The following is a 19,044-nucleotide window of genomic DNA, read 5'->3' as shown; positions in this document are numbered from 1 at the left end:
AGTAGCTGACAGCTGGTAACTGTGCAGGGGCGGATCTAGTAAAGTGTTGCCAGGGGTCCATGTAGGGCATTAAAAGGGAAAGGGGGGCACAAGGAAATACTTTCTTATTCTCATTTAAAATGTCTCACTTTTAAAAAAAATAATTTTCTGAGTCTTGCAACAAACAATTGATAGATTGATACATATATACCATCAGAACAGTGTACATCACTGTCACAACAGTGTTTATTTTCATTCAAAGGCTTTATGATTTTTCCTATAATTTTTCCTATCCAAAATGCCCGGGAGGATTTTTTTGTCCCAGTCCAGCCCTGTATGCAGCTCATCTGCAGTCTGGTGTTACCTACATCTTCCTATTCAGAAGGCAGAATTTCCGAGTTCTGAGTACAATCGAACGCACCACGACTGCAGTTTTTGTGTTGGATGTAAAAAGCAGGCTAGGATAGAATCAGGTGTGGGATTTCTCTCGTGGAAATGTGCACATTATTTTTTCCTTTCTATTGGTAGGTGGCACAGTGCACTTGTGGCAAGTAAGCAAGCTAGAAGACTGGCAATCTTGCTGGGTATCCAGTTACGGAAGCAACACATTAACAAGAGAATTCTGAGTAAAACCAAAGTTACTTTCCCTAGTAACTAGTTACTCTGAAAGTAACGAGTAACTTGAAGTAACTGAGTTACTTTTGATAGAAGTAACTAGTAATGTAACTAAGTTACTAATTTAAAGTAACTTACCCAACACTGCTAATGAGAAGTATTTAATAGGCCTTGGCTTTATGAAGTTAAAAAACAATGTAGAAACTTCACTCATTACAACATCACTTATTAAAAGATTAATTGCGAGTATGTATGTATAATTTTGACCCTGTGTGGATTCAAGAAAGTACTAAATAAATTCAAATTTGTTGAAGTCATTAAAGATGTATGCTGTACCATCTTTACACACTGGAAAAAAAACAGTGCCTCTGTGATTAATACAATTTGATTCTGGTTCTGATTATCTGAATTGTCATGACAACCATGAGTGATTATAACCTTCTGATCACACTTACAGGTGTCAGCCCAACTATAATTACACAGTGTGCTAAATGAAAGCACCCCACAGCCATTTGATTGATTTTTTTTTTTTAATTTTCTGAGGGAACATGCACAAAAAGAAACATTTATCACATTTGGGGGAAAAATGTCTCGTCCCAGCTTAAGCTGTTAGCTGATTTTCATCTGCATTGTCTTGGTAGCTACATATAATATCAGTTGACCCATAAAATTCAGATACATGTCAGAGAGACAACATACAAGTAACATAATATAAAATAATCAAATTTGCATGCAAAGATAAACTAAGATAAATCTATCCATACCCATTGTAAAACTTACATCATGCATATCCCATTCAATAACCAGACTATAGCATATGCAACTAATAACTGATTTATTGGTCGGTTACTTGTTTTATTTTTCTCTTGCAGTTTGTTGGATGATATAAAAAACTCTGAAGAACAACAGCCAGGCCAACAGGAGCAGCAGGAATTCTTGAGCTCCCTGGAGACCATCGCTCTCTCTATCTTTCTCTCGCTCATCATTATCATGACAGTTTTTGGCAACCTGTTGGTCATGGTGGCGCTCTGCAAGGACCGACACTTGCGGTGAGCACTGTTGTCTTTCTCAGCAGCAGCTGTGTTTTTTGTGACTTCAGCAGAGAAGAAGGTTTAAATCTTCTGTCTGCAAATGCTCCCTAAAATCTTTTTTGAGAACGTCCAGAAAAGCCAAAATAAAAATCTAGCAATCTTAAAAATAAATACAATAAACCTGACATAATGTAGCAAAGTTTTTTTGAGTGAGATAATGACTTTCAGAATTTCTTTTTCCGTCTTTTAAAATTAAACCAGCATTTGAAGATCTGTTTTTTCTCAAACTACATGGTTCTCATTTTGGCAGTAATATTTAAACAAACCCATCAAATGTCAGAGCACTCAAATTTCATTCAGCCTGTCATGACAAACCCCGTCAGGTAGACAGAAAGATGGGCATTAATTTGTTTTGACATTTGGTAACTTCCCCAAAAATAAATTTTTTGGATCTGTGCCTCAAAAGTTTTGAGACCTTATTAAAGACCTTTATTTAAGATAGACTTTACTGCAGGAATGGAAGTTAATACTATTTATTTATAAAACTATACTCAAAAACATGCCTGTCTTTCATATTTTTACAGAGTTGCGCCGACTAAGCCGCTTCCCTTTTTAAAGACAGAACATTTAGAGTAAATCAAACTTTTTCTGGATCTTTTTTTTTCTCCAACTTCTATATGGTTGTCTTCTTCTCCCAGAAAGAAAAAGACAAACTACTTTATTGTCTCGCTGGCGTTTGCTGACTTGCTGGTTGCTCTGGTTGTGATGCCCTTTGCTGCCATCGAACTGACTACTGGCCAGTGGCGCTATGGAGAGATTTTCTGCCTGGTGCGAACATCTCTGGACGTCCTGTTGACCACAGCATCCATCCTGCACCTCTGCTGCATTGCACTGGATAGGTTTGTGTTTGTGTAAAAAAGGCATATATTGATGGCACAATGTGTTTCCCCACTGAAAACATTTTTTTAAAATAGGGTTTGATTTAATGTTGAAGACAGTCAGTTACTTACGTTGCACACCTAACAAATGATCCGTCTGTATTTTTCTACCACTTATTTGGGTCGTAGGGGCTGCCCTCTAAGCAGGTACCCCAGACTATACTCTCTTCATCCAGAGCCTCCCACTCTTTGAGAAGAATACAAAACATTATCAAACTGGCAGAGACCTAATCTTTCGTGTGTGTCCAGGTCGGCCCTCGGGTAATCCTCTTGGTAGGACATGCCCATGCAGTGCTGTTTGTAGATTTCAAACAGAGAATAATCATTTCTACTATTCTCACAATCCTCTTCAGCTTATGGCTATCCTCAGACCTGCTGTTTGCAAACCAAGAAGTGATCCAGTATGTAATAATGTTTTTGATGGCCCATCTGTATGAGACTGTCAGTGCTGAAGTGAGGAGGTCCGCTGTCTTCCTTCTGCAGAGGAGGGAGAGAAGCTGCTGTGCCTTCTTGATGACAGCTGTGGTGTTGTCGCTGGAGGTCAGCCCTCCAAAACTCAATGCCCTTTACCCTCTTTACCGCAAATTCGCTGACTGTCGGTGGTGGGAGATAACTGAAGGTAGCCCTCCTAAAATCTATGAGATCTCAGCAAAGGCTTCTGATGTCCCTTAGAGAGTCACAAACAAAAATACGACTTTGACAGGCAAAGCTAGCTGTTGCCTTATATTGCCTTTACTGGTGTAAGCAGATCCTGCAGCAAGCATTGGTCATGCCACCATGTTGAACCTAGTATTTCTGTCAGAAAAAGTGAACAGAATCAGCTATGAAGAGCAGCCAAACAGTTTAATATCACAGAAAGTCAGTAAGGTTTCCTACAAAAGTAGGAAAAAGTCTGATTTATTTCACAGCAATGGCTGCTCTACCGTCATACAGGGATCAAATAAGCCAGAATAGAGTATGGGCCCAATACCCCATACCTCTGAAGCACAACCCCCCATTCATTTTTAAATCTGTATGTTAGTGTAAAGTATGTGTGTGCTAGTGTCTGTGTCTTATTTCAGGTATTATGCCATCTGCTGCCAGCCATTGGTGTATCGACACAAGATGACCCCGATGAGAGTGGCAGTCATGCTCAGTGGCTGTTGGCTCATTCCCACATTTATCTCCTTTCTACCCATCATGCAAAGCTGGAACGCCATCGGGATCGAGGATATTGTAAGTCCTCATTAGCTCAGATCAGAAACCATCACTAATGAGATCAAAACAAGTGGCTACATAGTTCTAATGCTTACATTTCTTTACTACGACCCCTGAATCAAACCAAACAGACAGTATGTTTAAACAAAGTATCACAAAGAAAAGTTCATACCGCTCTCAAATGCCTAAAGAGAGGTATGTTCTTTCTTTGAGGGCAAAAGCGGCATTAACCTCTCCAGTCTAATATTCTTTGTTTCTAATAACATTTTCAATCCCTGAAACAATGGCACAGTAAAAGAATGATCACAAAACAATTCCAGTCCCTGTGGAGGCTTTCTCGCTGCGAGCAAAGACAGCACTTCAACAAGCATTTTCTTCTGGTTTAGGTATGTTCTGGCATGAGCTTGTTTCAGAGCTGCCTTGAAATGAGCAGCAGGACTCCCAGAGGCAGGCAGGGACAGATGAATTTATTCATCCAGACTTAATGAAAAGCTCTTTTCTCTTATCTTTCTGTCTGGCAGCGTACAAAGCCAGTGTTACTTTTTTAATGGCTGTCTCAATGGCTAGAAGTCATACACGGTATACAAAATTGCATAGGATTATTTTAAATGCTGTCTGTGTGTGTGCCGATGTGTTTTTCATTACGCTTCTGTTCTGTTTCAGAGGGATTGTTTGAAACTGAAATTTCTTCTCACTAAGCACAAGCTAAACCAAACAGTATTTGTCTGGTTGGTTTTAAAGGTGTCTGCTCAGGGATAGTGATCTGAAACTGATCTCTGTCTTGAAATGCTCAATTTGGGAGATACCGTCTGCAGCAAAGTTTTCTGTCAGTAGAATAAAATCTAATTAAATTGAGCTGGCCAAGTTGATTTCAGATAGAAATTTACCTTAGGGACTGGTTATCACCGTGGTCTATGCCATAAGCTACACGGAGCTTATACCTCAAGCACTTCTATGGAATAATAAACAACTCCCGAGCAGAGACAAACCAGATAACTGGGCAATGTGGCAGAAAGCTGGAAGTACTTATATTATTAATTTATTTGACATCAACTAGTAGAAATCTGTAAATTATTACAGTTCTAGAGGTTTGTCCAAATGAGTAGTGCTCTGTTTAAACGGTTGGGCCGTCCTTTCAACTATTCCACAGGTAGTCCACTCAAACAGCTACTAAAAAAATTACAATCAGGCAAAGGAAACACTTCCAAAATTTAGAATTAATTCCAGGATTCACATATCTCAGGTATGCGACCCTTTGCTCGAAGCTAAGAGGCAATGGATAGAGGATCTCTCAGTGCATATATCTGCCGATGGTCTGCATAATATTGAGGCATTGTACAAAGAAATGTATAATAAATGTATACGGCTGAAAATAAAACACAGTTGGCAACAGACAGCAAAACAATTACACAGATGAAAGTTACCTTTCGTGGACTTTTGCTGTAAGTGTGAGGCTCCTGTTCTGCATGTACTTGGACTTGCTGCAATCACAAGGCTGGAGGAATAATATCAAAAAGGCTAATTTTTTAAAGTATTAAAATAAAAATTTCACATCTCCGCAAAGTCAAGATTCAACTTCAAGACTCTGACATCTCATCCTTTGAAAAAAAGCTAGATTATTCTGGCTCTTATCGCGACTAAGTGACACTGTGCTGTGGGAGTAAGCACCCACCTCCATATGGAGAATGGACAACAACAGCGGCACAGTTGGCTGTCTGTGACACGGTTACTTACAGTTTATTCAGTAGGCTTTGTGAATACATGTTTACCATGTGGCTGTTGTCAGCTTAAAGAACTTTTTGGTTACCTAGTAAATGTAACACAAAGATGAACGTCACATTCAATAATTAGGGAGGAAATCGATGTGATGGACTTCCTTTCTTTACTTTCTTTTGATAATTATGTAAGTGTGAAGCTTTGATTAAACCTAAATCTTTTTCCAATTAACACCCAGTTGCTCAAAAAGTATACAAACCTTATTGTGTGTAGTTTCATTTACAGGTAGGAACGATTATTGTTTTCATTTTTCACCAAACTATCAAATCAGAAACGTGTGACAAGAGGCTCGTGCTTCTTCCATCATTACTGAAATCTCCCCTCAGCTGAGTTTCTGCTAACTCTTGGATGTAGACAGTAGAAAGAATAATTATTCCTACATTAAACAGCTCACAACTGCAATTGTAGCAAGGTTGTCTTTTTTGGATAGAGACATTGCTATTTAGCTTTTCAAATGCATTATTTTGGCACTTTAAACACTAAAAGTCCATTAAGAGTGCATTTTCAATTCAAGATGAGTCACGCATTACTTTTTGCTCTGCTTTGACGATAGTTTGGTTTTATTCTAGTGTCCCAGGGTGCAGCATTACCTTACTGCACCCAAATGCTACATAGAGGGATGAGATAAAATTAATCTTTCAGCTCAAGGCAATTCTCCGCCTGCACATTTTTAATTTACTTTGACCTACTCATGGTTTATATAGAGGACAAAGATATGGGCAACTGGCCAGACAAAGGATATTCCAAAGTACTTTATTATTACAATATGTAGCATTTACCTCTTTCTTTAGCCCGCCTTAACTAAAAGGCAGGAAGCAGAGGGAAACAGCTGGCCTAAGTCTTTCCATAGTTCCAGTTTTTTTTTTTAATGTTTTTGTTTTTTGTTAAGTTAAACTAATCCCCTCCTGGGAGCCCCATATTTCACTTGTTTTTTCTTCCTGTGTCTTCTCTCTTTGCAGATTGAAGAGCGGCGAGCCTTGGCGGGAGGCTCGAACGACACAAGTTGTGTGTTTCTAGTTAACCGGCCGTACGCCCTGATCTGCTCTGCAGTGGCCTTCTACGTGCCGCTGGGCCTCATGGTCCTAGCCTACCAGCGTATCTATGTTACTGCCATGACCCACGTGCGGCAGATAGAGACACTTCAACGTGCCGGCTCTGCTCCAGTCACCGGCACAATTCCAGTCATTACCGTGAGGACATCCACTTCCTCAGATCCTTTGGAGCATTACCGCCTTAGGACACCAACAGGTTCCTCCTCCTCAGAGCAGGCTCCTGTAGGTCACAGCCGCATGCGCATTGAGACCAAGGCAGCAAAGACGTTGGCGGTTATAATGGGTTGTTTCTGCCTGTGCTGGGCTCCATTCTTTATCACCAACATAGTGGACCCTTTCATCCACTACTCGGTACCCTGGCAGCTGTGGACAGCCTGGTTGTGGCTTGGGTACATTAACTCAGGGCTAAACCCTTTCCTGTACGCCTTCCTAAACCGGGCTTTTCGGAGGGCGTTTCTGGTCATTCTCTGCTGCGGGGATGAGCGGTACGCACGGCAGGGGAGCTGCTCCTATGGACCAACCCACAGAGCATGCTCAGCTGCATCAGTCAATGGGACATCCATGGCACTGAGGTAAACACACAGGCAGGCACAAGTCACATTTGTACCAGTCTATCTATAACCAGTGGCCTAAGACATATTTGATCATGTAAGACTGATGGCAGACGTCCCTTAATGTTAATGTGAAGGGAAGTAATTTCAGTGAGTGAAGGGGTGTAAGTGGATCTGAGTGAGAGAGTGTATGTTTTTTTTGCTCAGCGATCAAGGCTTTGATTGTTCACAATAAACAAGAACCTGTTTCAGGTTAACATTAAGGTCACATTTGTCATTTTTCAGGGCAATAACTTGTGGATTGTAATAAATACCTAAGCCGGATGCGCTACTACGTCACTGATGTTCTGTTTTTGTCCTCACTGATTCAAAAAGAAATGAAGGCCTTGGGCAAGAATGAACTTTAATTTGTCATTTCCCGCGAAAAGACCTACACCTAAACCTTTCTGTGTCATCTGACTGAAAGATTGTTTGTTTTCCTTAGTCTTTGCCTGAAAAAAACTGAGACGAGGACGACACACTGGACTTTTATTAGTTCATTACTCCATCTATTTGACACACCAAAAAGATAATTTTTAATGTTTTTAATTAACTAGCAGCTGTTAAGAAGAAGAAGAAGAAGACCAGCAGATTAAAGATGTTCATCATCTTGAAAAGTGGAAAACTGGAATTGTCCCTTTGTTGACCTCCTCGGAGTGATCAGTTGCAATTAAGAAACACAGTTATGGTCCTACATGACACAGAAGAGACACTCACATCAGTCCCTGATGAATGTCAGGGACATTTTGAACATTTTGGACGATTACCTCAGTGCCCTTCACAAGAGAAATTTATTGCCACTAAGTCTCATTTGGAGTGTTATACTCGTGCACCTGGACGAAGATAATCCTGTGGCCTATTGTGAGCTGCCAAACTTTATTTTGTTGCATTATGTTGAGCCACATAACTCCTGCAGTTTTATGAAGGTAAAACAGGACTGCATCGCAAATCTGTAGAAGAGGGGGAACATAGTGAGTGTAGTTTGACATTGCTTCATGGAGCTGTGGAGGGAGAGAGGGAGTGCCAGCCAAGGACTTTAATCTGAGCAGTAAGAAGAAAAGTGGAGAAATCGCACTAATTGTGATAGAAAAGGGTTGTAGCTGCAGACATGTAACTGTGGGGAAGATTTTCATGGCCCGAATATTGCTAGCTGGCAAGGTATTACTCACTGAGGGAAATGGACATTTCTGTTGCTGTTTGAATCCAGTTTTATTCATCACACTGTTTGGATTCCTGCATCAGCTGACACAGAGATCATCAGAATCAGAATCAGAATCAGAAACTTTATTGTCATTGTCATGAGAACAACGAAATTAAGAATGGTCCCCGATCATTGCATCATCCCTAGCAATATCAAAATATAAATTAACCAATAAAATTCAATAAATAAAATAGATAGAATACTTAAAATACTAATAAGATATAACAGTAAAACATTCACATACATTCCCACACACATGCTTCAGACCGTGCATAGATTAGAACACTGAGCTGCTGCAACTACGTGCGCCGCCATCCAAAGGACTGTGGCTGAATGAGCATGGACAAAAATGGATCTTGGTCAACCTTTGCACCACTTGCTGGACAAGCAGCTGAAGACTTTCTCTAACATCTGTTTCAGCTTTACCACCACAAGGATAAAACACAATTCCACATACCACAATCCATGTATCCACTGTGGATTTAAGCTCCTGAGTAAATCACATTTACATTTTGATTTATTGAGTGATTGTTTTGCACTGTGATATTTATTTAATCACAGTTCTTTTTCACATTTTGAGTACTGTAGCATTTCCCAACTTTGGGGATAAATAAGGTATTTCTTATTGGATCATATATCATTTTATCACATACTGTGTGCAGCTAGTTGCTATCCTAGGCTCACATTTGTGATAAAATGAATTTAATAATCATCCCTTCTTTTAATCCCTTGTTTTCTGATCCTGAGATGTGTCAGATGCTTTTCATGGAACCGTTTGGGAAATTTTGAAAGAGAACATTCAGACTTTGACCCACACTTGCACTTGTGCTGTGTTTTTCTGCAGAAACTTCTTTAACGTTTAATCATGCCATTTAATGCAGCACGTGCACAGCAGCAGCTGGGGAGAATGATGAGGAGATAAACTTGTATGGACAGCAATAACAGAATGTAGCAACAGCAATATGAAGATCAGCCATTGTGTTTTTTCTCTTGGTAGTCACTGAAATAGAATTTACCACTAAAAGTTTTTTATTTGTAGTTTTTATTCATCATAAAGTGTAGTAAATAGAAAAAACTAGAGTCAAATCAATATTTACTGTGACTCACCTGCTGGTGTTAGTAAATTACAAGTTGTCCTTAATGTCTCCATCACAATAGGCTAAAAGTAGGATGACAACCACTCATTGATTTTTTTTTTTCCTTTTAATGATCACAATTAGTTTCAGTGATCGGTTTTGAGCCCAAAGAAATTGCAGTCTGACTGCAGTCACTCTCAGACAGATTGACGAAGGCTTGCAAATAATTGGCTTCCAATTTATGCAAAGCCTTTTGTCAATCCTTTTGCTGTCCTGCAAAAGGACATCACTATTTTTGGAGGAATTTCTATTTCAAATCTATGATTTCACCTGGCTATACTCTGAATATATTCTGGCTATACTGTGAATATATTAGTTCATGTAAATTTCTATAGAAGGCCAAATCTTTGCAGGTTGAATTTAATTACCAACTTCAGCTAATTCAGTGGTAAAATGAGAGCAGATAGACTCCATTTCTGTGACTGTCTTGATGCGCTAAAGTTGCTTTGACTATAGCATTTTGCACTTGGACAGTTCTTAAGATACTTGGCAGGCAGGTTACTTCAAGCATCTTGGAGAATTTCTCTCACTGTCTTCTTCATGTAATCTGAGACGGAGTCAGGCAATAGAGGCCCCCAGGGGACCAAACCATCTTCCTGTTGCTGGAGAATTTGTCTGGGTTTTGTTTAGGCAAACTAGCACCAATCTAACATGGTGAACTTTGTAAGTATTAAATTATAGAAAAGTGGAGCAAAAAGCACCCTTCAAAGAGCAGCTAAAATGCCCAAATCTGGCTAAATCTTGGTTCTTAGTGGTTAAATAGCACGGACAGTGGACAGTTTCATATTTGTCTTTTTTACAGATTGGATCTTCAATGTAATTATAATATATAATAACACTAAAAGTCCAGAAGGCTTTTCACACCAGGACATCTGTTGATGTTATGGTGCTGATTTAGTTGACGGCTGTGTTTGTGCTCTCAGCTTCCGCGAGCTGGGAGAAAGATGGAGGAGACCTGCTTGTGTCTGCACTGTTTAACTCTAATACAAGTACTTCACTGCTGAAGAGAAACAGTGAGAGTGCGTGTGCACTCATGCACACGTGTGACAAATGAATTCATACAAAATACATGCAAGCACAGGCAGTCACACCTTCTGAACGTGTCGAGAAACCTTCTGCGTGTGCATCATCTGTGCGTGTCTGTTATATGAAATAAGAAAAATGAAACACGCTTTCCTGATATCTCAGCTTATGGCATACTAGTTTTAGCTGTCACGTGTTTCCATGGATTTCTGCACGTCGGTGTGTAGGAAACAGAAAGGCAAACAGTGTTAACTCCAATCTGATGTCCTGTCTTAAATCTGTCTCCGATGGAAAACAGACTCGGACAATCAGATTAAGGCCGGCAGGATACTAGAAGCTGAAATTACTGGAGAAATCCTGTCGAATCTCATTTTTATTTCAGTGAGATGACGGCCTTTAAGGAAACTGTTTTTCAAAGTTACATTTAAGTGTCCTCTGCCTTTTTAAAATGTCTTTGTCCATGTGTGATGGCACATATGGAAAATGTTGGCAGAGTAGTAGGATATGAATCCAATGGAAAGCAGAATTGCTTTACAACAGATTCTAACATTGGTATTTCTTTGCTTTGGCCTGCTTTTAATGACATGCTTTATATTTTAAACACTTTAAACTGTTTGTTGTTGTGAATTGGTGCCATAAAAATCAAACTGACTTGAATTGAATTGGTGCTATTTAGAATACAGTCCATTCTTTTCTTACTTTGCCTAATTACTTTCTCCACCAGTCATTTCTTTAAATGTGCCACCGTCTTTTGTTTTTCTAAAATTGAAAACAAAAAAACAAAAAAAAAAATCCTAACAATTAATATTTCGTGCATATTTTTTGGTCATTTGGATTTTCCCTTACCCAGTATTTTTGTCCATCAGTAAAGCTTTAAATACTTCTGTAGAAAGAATAAAGTTACGTTGAAACCAAGCACACCATTGTTTTTCTTATGACATTACGAATAAGTTTGATGTGTCACATGGCCCTCTTCCTATTAAAAAAACAAAAGTTGTATCCAAGATGGCCGACTTCTAAATGGCCACCATGGTCACCACCCATCTTGAGGAGTTTGCCCTCTCACATATACTAATGTGCCACAAACAGGACTTTAATATCACCAACCATTCCCATGTTATTACGGTGTATGCATATAAATGACCCACCCTGTGGAGACAAAAGCATCTGGAGATTTGAAACAGGTTAAAAATGTTGAGTTGCTCCTTGTCTTGTGTCCTTGCGCCAGTATGGTGTTTACAGCATTTTATAAAGTATGTCTTTCTATAGACACACAATATGGACACGAGTATTGGGCCACAGTCCCATTACCACGGCTCCTTGCCATGCAGTTGGGAATGAATGGGTTGTTCGAAAAACTGTGCACTAGGAGACTCGTGGCATGGGTTTCCTTGGATGAGCTGTTCCTGCTTTTTTTTCCACAATTTTGCTTATATAGTATAATTTAAGTGTTGTTTTATCTTATATTCATTCGACCGGCACATCAGTTGTCACAGCCAGATAACAGTTAACTTGAGCTAGCATAGCACGAGTGGATGCAGCTAAGCAGTCTGTTTTCAAGGACAGATTAACTGTCAGGACAGAAATTATTATTATTAATAATAAGTAATAGTTTTACTAGAAGTACGTATTTGAAATATATATATATATATATATATATATTGCATAGATATATTTGATTATTCAGTGTTTGTAGTTAAAGTGTTATGGTAAGCAATTTTTTTTAGCATATCACATACTATCTTCTTCTTATTATTATTATTCTTTCAACTTCAGGGGCCACCACAATGGGTCATGTGCCTCCATTTCACTGCATCCCTAGCATCCTGTCACACCAACCCTCTGCATGTCCTCTCTTCCTCTCCATATTCAACATCTCTTTGTCCAATATATCCCTCCTGTGCACATGACTGAACCATCTCAGCCTTACTACTACTCAGCCTGAGCTGTCCGTCATCTGTCCCTCTGATGTACTCAGATCTAATCTTTCCCATTCTGGTGACTCTCTTGTAAAACCTTAACATCTTCAGCTTTGTTAGGCCAAACAGGTGACGGTACTGTCTTGCTCCCCCCAACACTCACCTCAACTGCACGCTCTTCTTCGTGTAGTCTCTGTTACTTTGGATGGTGACCCAGGGAATTCAAACTCATATACCTTCACTGTCTCCACTCTTTGATTGTTACCCTTTCCACCCGTCTCAGTCTAATTCACACATATGTATTCTGTCTTATTTCCATTGATTTTCATTCTTCTTTTTTCCACCTCCACCTCTCCAGGCTCTCTTCCACTTGATCCTTACTCTCACTGAAGATCACAATGTCATCTTCAAACATCATGGTCCACAGTGACTCCTACCTGACCTCACCTGTCAACTAGCAAAAACCAGCTCAGAGCTAATCCCTGATGTAATCCCACCCCTACCTTGAACCCAAATGTCACTCCTATCGCACATCTCGCTACTGTCCTGCACCACCATCACATACATCTCTGTCGTACTTCCTCAAACAGTACCACAGTTCCTCTCTTGTCACCCTACTATATGCTTTCTCAAAATAAAGCCATACTGCAGCTTCCTAATCATGACCTTTCTTCTTAACCTATGTTTGTGATATGTCTTTTATTATTTCCCCCTTCTGTAAAACTACAGTATTGAGCTAGCCAGGAGTTGAACCTAAAATATTTTGATCTGTAATCAGATGTGTTTTCCATTGCCCCACTAGCCCTGTGGGTCATGTCACACTATGGGGTTCTCGTCACTGGTGATCTTTGATATTTTTTTCTATTCTGACCCATTGATACATGAAACACAGTGGACACGGGTAAATGGTCAAGTTTGTTTTGCTACAGTTGTAGGATAATGATACGTTTTCCAAGTTGAATCTCACCTCTCCTCTGCTCTTCTGTCATTCGCTCAGCTCTATCATCTTTACCTCCCTCAGAGCAGCTGTCATCAGTACAGTGTGGGCTGGATGTGTGAGCTTGAGTTAAAAAAGTAAAAGAAAAATAAAAGAAACAGAGTTAAACAAGAGTGAAAGGTGCAAGATGATGATGATGCATAGTGTGGTGAAGCCGCAGTCCAAGCTGCACATTATCCTCGGACATTTTACTGGAAGAAAAGAAGAAGAGAAAGTGTACATACTGAAGTACTGTGTAGTTTGATATTTTGGGGAAGCCAGATTCTTGTTCCCTTAAGTGTTGAATGTCTGGTATGAGAAATAACCAACAACTCAGAATATCATACCATTCCCGTAACACATAATCAGTTTGAGTGTGATGTAGCGATGATGTACTGTTGAATTCTGTTAATTCCGCTAAGTAGCGGATACTGTTATCAGCTGTGTGATTGTTATTGAGACTGAGCAGGATGATCTGCTGTAGCAGAGCACTTCTGTTTAGCCACTGAAAAACAGTAGAATTTGAAATCTCTCCGGAATGGAAGACATCTGGGACGAAAGATAGATCACTCTTTGGGTCAAAGCCACGCTGGCATGCCCTGCTGATATATGACTCTCTTATGTTGAGATAAGATGAAACATTAGATTAGATTAGATTAGATTAGATTAGATAGAACTTTATTAATCCCTCGGGTGTAAAAAAGTATTGCACAAAAGGTATTGCACAGTGAGGTGAAGAGGCACTACAGCTTAGTTGTTCCCCCCTCCTTTGTCCTCCTGTTTCCCCTCCCCCTCCCCTCCAGAGAGGAGTTAAACAGTCTGATGGCGTGTGGGACAAAGGAGTTTTTAAGTCTGTTAGTTCTTGTCTTTGGGAGAAGCAACCTGTCACTGAACAGACTCTTCTGGTTGTTAATGGCCGTGTGCAGAGGATGCCTGGCATTGTCCATAATGTCCATCAGTTTCTTTAATGTCCTTTTCTCTGCCACTGTCACCAGAGTGTCCAGCTTCATGCCGACCACAGAGCTAGCCCTCCTGATCAGTTTCTCCAGCCTGGATGAGTCCTTCTTTGCTGTGCTGCTCCCCCAGCACACCACAGCATAGAAAAGTACTCCAGCAACCACCGACTGGTAAAACATCCTCAGGAGCTTCCTGCAGATGTTAAAAGCTCTATATTGGAAAATGAAGTCTATTCCCAAGGATTTAGAAGACAAATAAGGAACGAGTGCAAAATGCAACACACAAATTCTACGATAATGACACCAGGAAGGTATTGAAAACAATTGTTAGGAATATTAAGGGGGAATTCCAGATTTTTTTTAACTTTTTTTTTTTACATTCACAAGATGTATTTTGCAGTCAAGAGAAGTACCTCTCAGCCTATCAAAACACATGTATATCTTCCCCTGTGGGGCTTGTGTCAGATCACCCACAGTGATTACTTCTTTTAGATGCTATCATTATTAGCTCTGGCGGGTCTTAAAGACAGAAAGAAAAATGTAAAAAATAAAAGAAGCTGTGTTGGAAACTGGCACTTGTAGTGTTTGGAAGCACTCTCAAGCAGGGAAAGTTTAGCAAAGGGTTTTTTATTAATCCCTAAGAGCAAAGAACTAGACACTAGTGAGCAACTGTCTAGCAACCACTGGTTGCTAGTGCCATAAACTGGCTCAAAGTGGGTGACAAAGATGGAGGTGTACTAAAAGAAATGATGAGACAGAGAAGTTTATCTGGGCCTGCTTGTGTAGTTTGGAAGACTATCTATAATTGCAGGTCAGGACTTCTTTGAGGCAGTGAGAGGGTCTCGTCACACTAGGGAACAGTGAGTAATCCCCAGCTGATTGCAACAGGTTGCTAGCAGTCACTCTGGAATCAATCTCTAAAGCTCCAGTAACACAAGCCTAGACCCCCTGGCGACCACTATCGCTAGGGAAAAATCTGTGTTCCCCAACCGGTTGGCAAGTGTTTGCAAGAAGTGGGTAACTGTTGCCAGTTGAAACTTGTTGTGGAGAGATATGGTAAGAACAGGATTAAAGCATACCTGTCTTCAGGGATGTATTCAACTTTTGCACTCCATCCTGGCTGAAGAACTGTGAAATATTATTATTATTACTATACCCAGTAACATCAGGTGTATCGAATATGCATACATGAGTTTTTAAACCTGCATATAGGTTTAAAATATTATTAGTTAAAACTTTGAGGCCGAAACATTGAGGCTTTTTCTGGTTTTAAACATTCTTTGAAAAGATGATGTAATCACATCATCATTTCAAGAGAAAATGTGCCCTCCATCGCTGCAGACAATCAGACATTTCAAAACATAAGTGTTACATATTATACATTGAACTCATTTTGAATGATCCCAACTTAAGTAACAGGGTTTGTTAAACATCTTCCCATCTTGTAGGCAAGTTGTGATTTCACCGTCTAGGACTGCATAAGATTTGGTATTTTCATGGATGAGCTTTTGTCAGTCTCTCACGGTTTTCTTTCATGTCATTAGAAGACTATAAAGCATGTTAAAATGTATTAAAGTCAAAGCATGATCACGAAAGTGTAAGAAACTTGTGGTTGTCAGTGTAATCCCCAGCTCCTCCTGCTTTGATATAAAACTTTCTCCAGGTGTGTCACTGTGAGGATGAGAAGAAGGTCAGTGGTGAAAGTGAGCGTGTTATGACTAACCACAGACAGTTTAGACAGGCGAGGCAGGACAGTATAAACACTCCAGTCTGTGATTTATTATGAGACTAGTATGATTTATTATTGTTTGATTGAAACGTCAGATCCTCCAGCAGCTCCTCTCTGTGTCTCACTGCTCTCGCTCTGGGTTCCTTACTCAGATTTCTATCTTTTCCTTTGTTCCTTCGTCTTGTTAAACATAACAATGTAAAAATGTTGGACTGTGTTGCGATTATCACCTCTTTTTTCTAATCTCCAGCCGCAGCCTACTACTTCCTATTCTATTTTGTTATCCTTGACTTCTGCATTTATCTAAACGGATCGTTTCCCTTAAATTGAGAGTGAAGGAGGGAAAAGTACGAGAAAGACAAATTACATGCAGTGCACTATTTGTGCCGTTTGTTATGATACATGTAATTGAAAAGCAAGACACTGGGTGAGTAAAACACAAACTGACTGCATGAAAAATAATTAGACAGTAACTAAAAGAACAAAACTACTAACATCTCTTGGTTTTATTGCTTCATTCGTTCTCTTTGGGTGAGGTATATCAGTCGCTTGGGCCAGACTTTCTGAACCTCACTGGAGACTCTTAAAGACACTCATAAAGCCCTTAGAGCCAATTTCCATCTCTGTCTCTGCGCTTCTGTGCTGTAATTGTGACAAGTCGGACAGTAAAATTGACCCACACTGGCTAATCAGGTCTTTGAAATCTCATTTAATCAGCCTATTTTCTGAGAGGGACAAAAGATGTGGGTTGTTTTTTATTTGCTTTCTTTAAATACAATTTAGGACTTTTTGAAACCTTTCGCTGCCTTCGGCTCATCATATTTAGTCAGCATCCTAAACAAGAGCTGAACAAGTTTTTAAATATCTATACAGCAGGTCATGTAGCATTATCCTTTAGGCGGCTATTCTTAGTTTCTTGACACTTAGCAGTGTTCTGGTAAATAAAGAATAAGAGTTCAAATATTTCAATTAATATCTTTATGTTTAAATAAGTTAAAATTTTGTATTAAAGTAAATAGTTATGGTGAGGATGACTGTAGACACTCACTGTTATACCTCTCGCTTCACCTCCTCTGTAAACACTGACATATATTTCACTAGAAATTCAAATTTGCATTCATCGCTCCGTAAGACCTGTTGCCACTGATTTTCAGACCGGTTCTTGTGTAAGTCAGCATAGCTCAGCCTTTTCTTCCGGCTTCCCTTCCTTAAGGTTGACTTATGACATGAGATGGATCAACTGATGGCCCTGATGAATTCCTGCTTCAGATCTTTTACTGGATTTTTTCCTATTTCTTCTGGACATGACTTTCAGATGCTGTTCATCTGCAATAGATAGATTATTAGGATCACTTCTTTTGTCCTTCTCTTGTCCAGTTTCCTCAAATGTTTAAGGACACACTGCTCAGTATGCTGAGAAGTTTTTGGCAAATAGCACTTTGGGAATTTGTTGGTGCAAAAGTAATATTTTATTCTTCTCAAACTTTGTTATTGTTGGAATTTTTCCATAAATTCAACTCAGGAAATCAGAACAGAATGTGTTTTTGCAACAGGCACTTAAAAAAATTACAATCTGGCTTAGTTAATCTGTTTGAATAAAAGCCAACTTTGGAGTTTTGCTATCAAAAAGAAGGGTGTAACCAATGTAAGAAATACTGGTTCAAAATCCCTCCTGATCAGAAACAGGAAATGCTTGTTCAAAGTCAGTCCTGTCAGCAGAGCTCTGGCCACTTTTTATATTAAATCCAAGAGTTTCACCAGCATGGTGTGTTTAATTGATTTTTACAGTGATTTCTTTTCAGTAATGACATAAAGTATGCTATTAGCTTAAGTGAATAGTTTGTAACAAAAACAATGCTAAAAACACATGTAGCAAAATATTCCGATACTTCTTTCCTCTCTGAATGCTCAGTTTTATACATTACATTTGTGTGTCTGTGTTGCTTGGCAGAAGTCTTCAACTACTTATTTTAGCTTCAGGTGAATCACATACTTTACATTTCTCAGTCTGCCCAAAAGAGTGAAGAATAACGGACTCATGTCCGATACAAATGATGGGAAAGTTTAAATCTGACATAAACTCAAGCCACGAATATGTGCACCGCACAAAGCTTAAATTAACTTTGGGGTTGAGATTGAGATGTTCAAGGATTTGTGTGCTCATTTCATGTTTCCATTGCTCTGCTTGTGTGTTTTTATTCCAGACTGACTGCAGAGCAGTAAAGATGTCATTCAGCTCTCTTGAGTTAAATTGTTTTTGAGGAAACTAGTTGTTCTGATGTCAAGTAGGACTTCAGAGGCCTCTCCCTGCATGCCTGACAATAAATATGACTTTACTGCCCCTTGTTGCATGAGGGACTATAAACTGATTCCTGTGTCACTTTCTGTTTTATGTAAGTGTGTGTAGACAAGATCTGACATTTTATTTATGTGTTTTATAGGTTGTAAAATGTACAGCAAGCTAAATACAGATATTGTTCTGAGAAAGACTGATACAATGAAAGCACAACAAAACTCTGGATTTAAACATGCAGCAAAAACTATAATTCCAAAAATATAATAAAGTGTGTGGGAGGTGTTGCGGGAATATGGGGTGTCTGGCCCATTGCTACGGGCCATTCGATCCCTATACAACCGTTGCAAGAGCTTGGTTCGCATTGCCGGCAATAAGTCGGACTCGTTCCCGGTGGGTGATGGGCTCCGCCAGGGCTGCCCTTTGTCTCCGGTTCTGTTCATAATTTTTATGGACAGGATTTCTAGGCGCAGCCAAGTGGCGGAGGGCTTTCGCTTTGGTGGCCTCAGAATCTCATCTCTGATTTTTGCAGATGATGTGGTTCTGTTGGCTTCATCGGGTGAGGGCCTCCAGCTCGCACTGGAACGGTTCGCAGCCGAGTGTGAAGCAGCGGGAATGAGGATCAGCACCTCC

At 39.7% G+C, this 19,044-nt stretch overlaps 1 protein-coding gene across 1 annotated transcript in view; it reads left to right on the top strand.

Annotated features, from left to right (window-relative positions):
* si:dkey-247m21.3 (5-hydroxytryptamine receptor 4) overlaps positions 1 to 19,044 on the top strand; it is a 57,867-nt gene that overhangs the window by 20,015 nt on the left and 18,808 nt on the right. The window contains exons 3-6 of the mRNA XM_004538335.4: positions 1,467 to 1,643; positions 2,324 to 2,524; positions 3,625 to 3,778; positions 6,496 to 7,160. Of these exons, the coding sequence (XP_004538392.1) occupies positions 1,467 to 1,643; positions 2,324 to 2,524; positions 3,625 to 3,778; positions 6,496 to 7,160 (1,197 nt within the window). The remainder of the gene's footprint in view (positions 1 to 1,466; positions 1,644 to 2,323; positions 2,525 to 3,624; positions 3,779 to 6,495; positions 7,161 to 19,044) is intronic.

This window comes from Maylandia zebra, linkage group LG7 (assembly GCF_041146795.1).
Source record: "Maylandia zebra isolate NMK-2024a linkage group LG7, Mzebra_GT3a, whole genome shotgun sequence".
NCBI lineage: Eukaryota > Metazoa > Chordata > Actinopteri > Cichliformes > Cichlidae > Maylandia > Maylandia zebra.
Note: the sequence above shows the minus strand (reverse complement) of the source record. Positions and strands in the feature narration are given on the sequence as shown.